General features: G+C 39.8%; 1 protein-coding gene across 1 annotated transcript in view; it reads left to right on the top strand.

Moving 5' to 3' along the window:
• Positions 1-1,148, top strand: part of ABCA12 (ATP binding cassette subfamily A member 12) — a 210,217-nt gene that overhangs the window by 159,791 nt on the left and 49,278 nt on the right. Inside the window, exons 33-34 of the mRNA XM_019632933.1 lie at positions 314-550; positions 921-1,071. Coding sequence (XP_019488478.1) covers positions 314-550; positions 921-1,071 — 388 coding nt within the window. The remainder of the gene's footprint in view (positions 1-313; positions 551-920; positions 1,072-1,148) is intronic.

Raw genomic sequence — 1,148 nt, 5'->3', positions numbered from 1 at the left:
GCTGTGCCTGAGCCTGAAGCACTCTAACCCAGAAAAGAGACTGTGGTTGCTGGAGTGGAGCAAGTGTCAGGGAAGACAGTGGGCAAGGAGGCTGGAGAAGAGATTGGGTGAGGTGGGAGAATGGAGCCAGTAGAACAGTGATTTGTAGACAACTGTAGCGACCCCCACATGGGACAGGGAACCACTGGAGGAGTCATCTGTGATCTGACTCAGGTCTGGGGTGGCCTAAAAGAACTCACCACCCTCCGATTAGGGCCCTTGGACCCTATAGTCTATAGAAAGGGGAGTATTTAACCTCTGTTTTTGTCCCTAGAGCCCAAATCTAAATGCAAGTGCAATATGTGACACGATGGCTGTGACAGCAATGATCAAATCACACCTCCCTGAAGCCTACCTCAAGGAGGACATCGGGGGAGAGCTGGTTTATGTGCTTCCTCCATTTAGCACCAAAGTCTCAGGGGCCTATCTGTCACTCCTAAGAGCACTGGACCATGGCATGGGTGACCTCAACATCGGGTGCTATGGCATTTCAGATACCACCGTGGAAGAGGTATGTCTGGACATGCTCTGTCTTCTTAAAGCTGCTATAACTTGCTGTTCCCTTAGAATCAATATGCATACTTTTTTTTAAGAAAAGAAATATTCTTATATAAACATTTTACAAAATTAGACTATCTTACCATTATCTTAATATCATTCATATGTAAAACAAACTTCTGAGAACAAACATGTTGCTCCAATTATAGAACAACTATCTATTACATATAAAAATATTCACTTAAAATTATTCTAAAAAATAGTCACTTAAAGTCACATGTCTCAATAAATGTGATAAAAAAATCAAAATCAAAATTGAGTCAAGAAACTAGAAAAGATATGCATGTTTTATGTTAATGAAGTATCCTGGCTTTTCTTTCTAGGTTTTTCTAAACTTGACTAAAGAGTCACAAAAAACTAGTAATATGACTCTTGAGCACTTGACACAAAAGAAGATTGGAAATTCCAGTACCAATGGCATCACAACTCCTGATGATTTATCTGTGAGCAGCAGCAATTTCACAGACAGAGATGGTATAAATCTAATCACATATTTTGCTTAATCCCAATAAATGGCATAAATGAGATAATTATAGGCCAGGTTTTGATTT

This window comes from Hipposideros armiger, unplaced genomic scaffold (assembly GCF_001890085.2).
Source record: "Hipposideros armiger isolate ML-2016 unplaced genomic scaffold, ASM189008v1 scaffold_1198, whole genome shotgun sequence".
Taxonomy (NCBI): domain Eukaryota; kingdom Metazoa; phylum Chordata; class Mammalia; order Chiroptera; family Hipposideridae; genus Hipposideros; species Hipposideros armiger.
The sequence above is the reverse complement of the archived record's forward strand: the minus strand, read 5'-3'. Positions and strand labels throughout refer to the sequence as shown.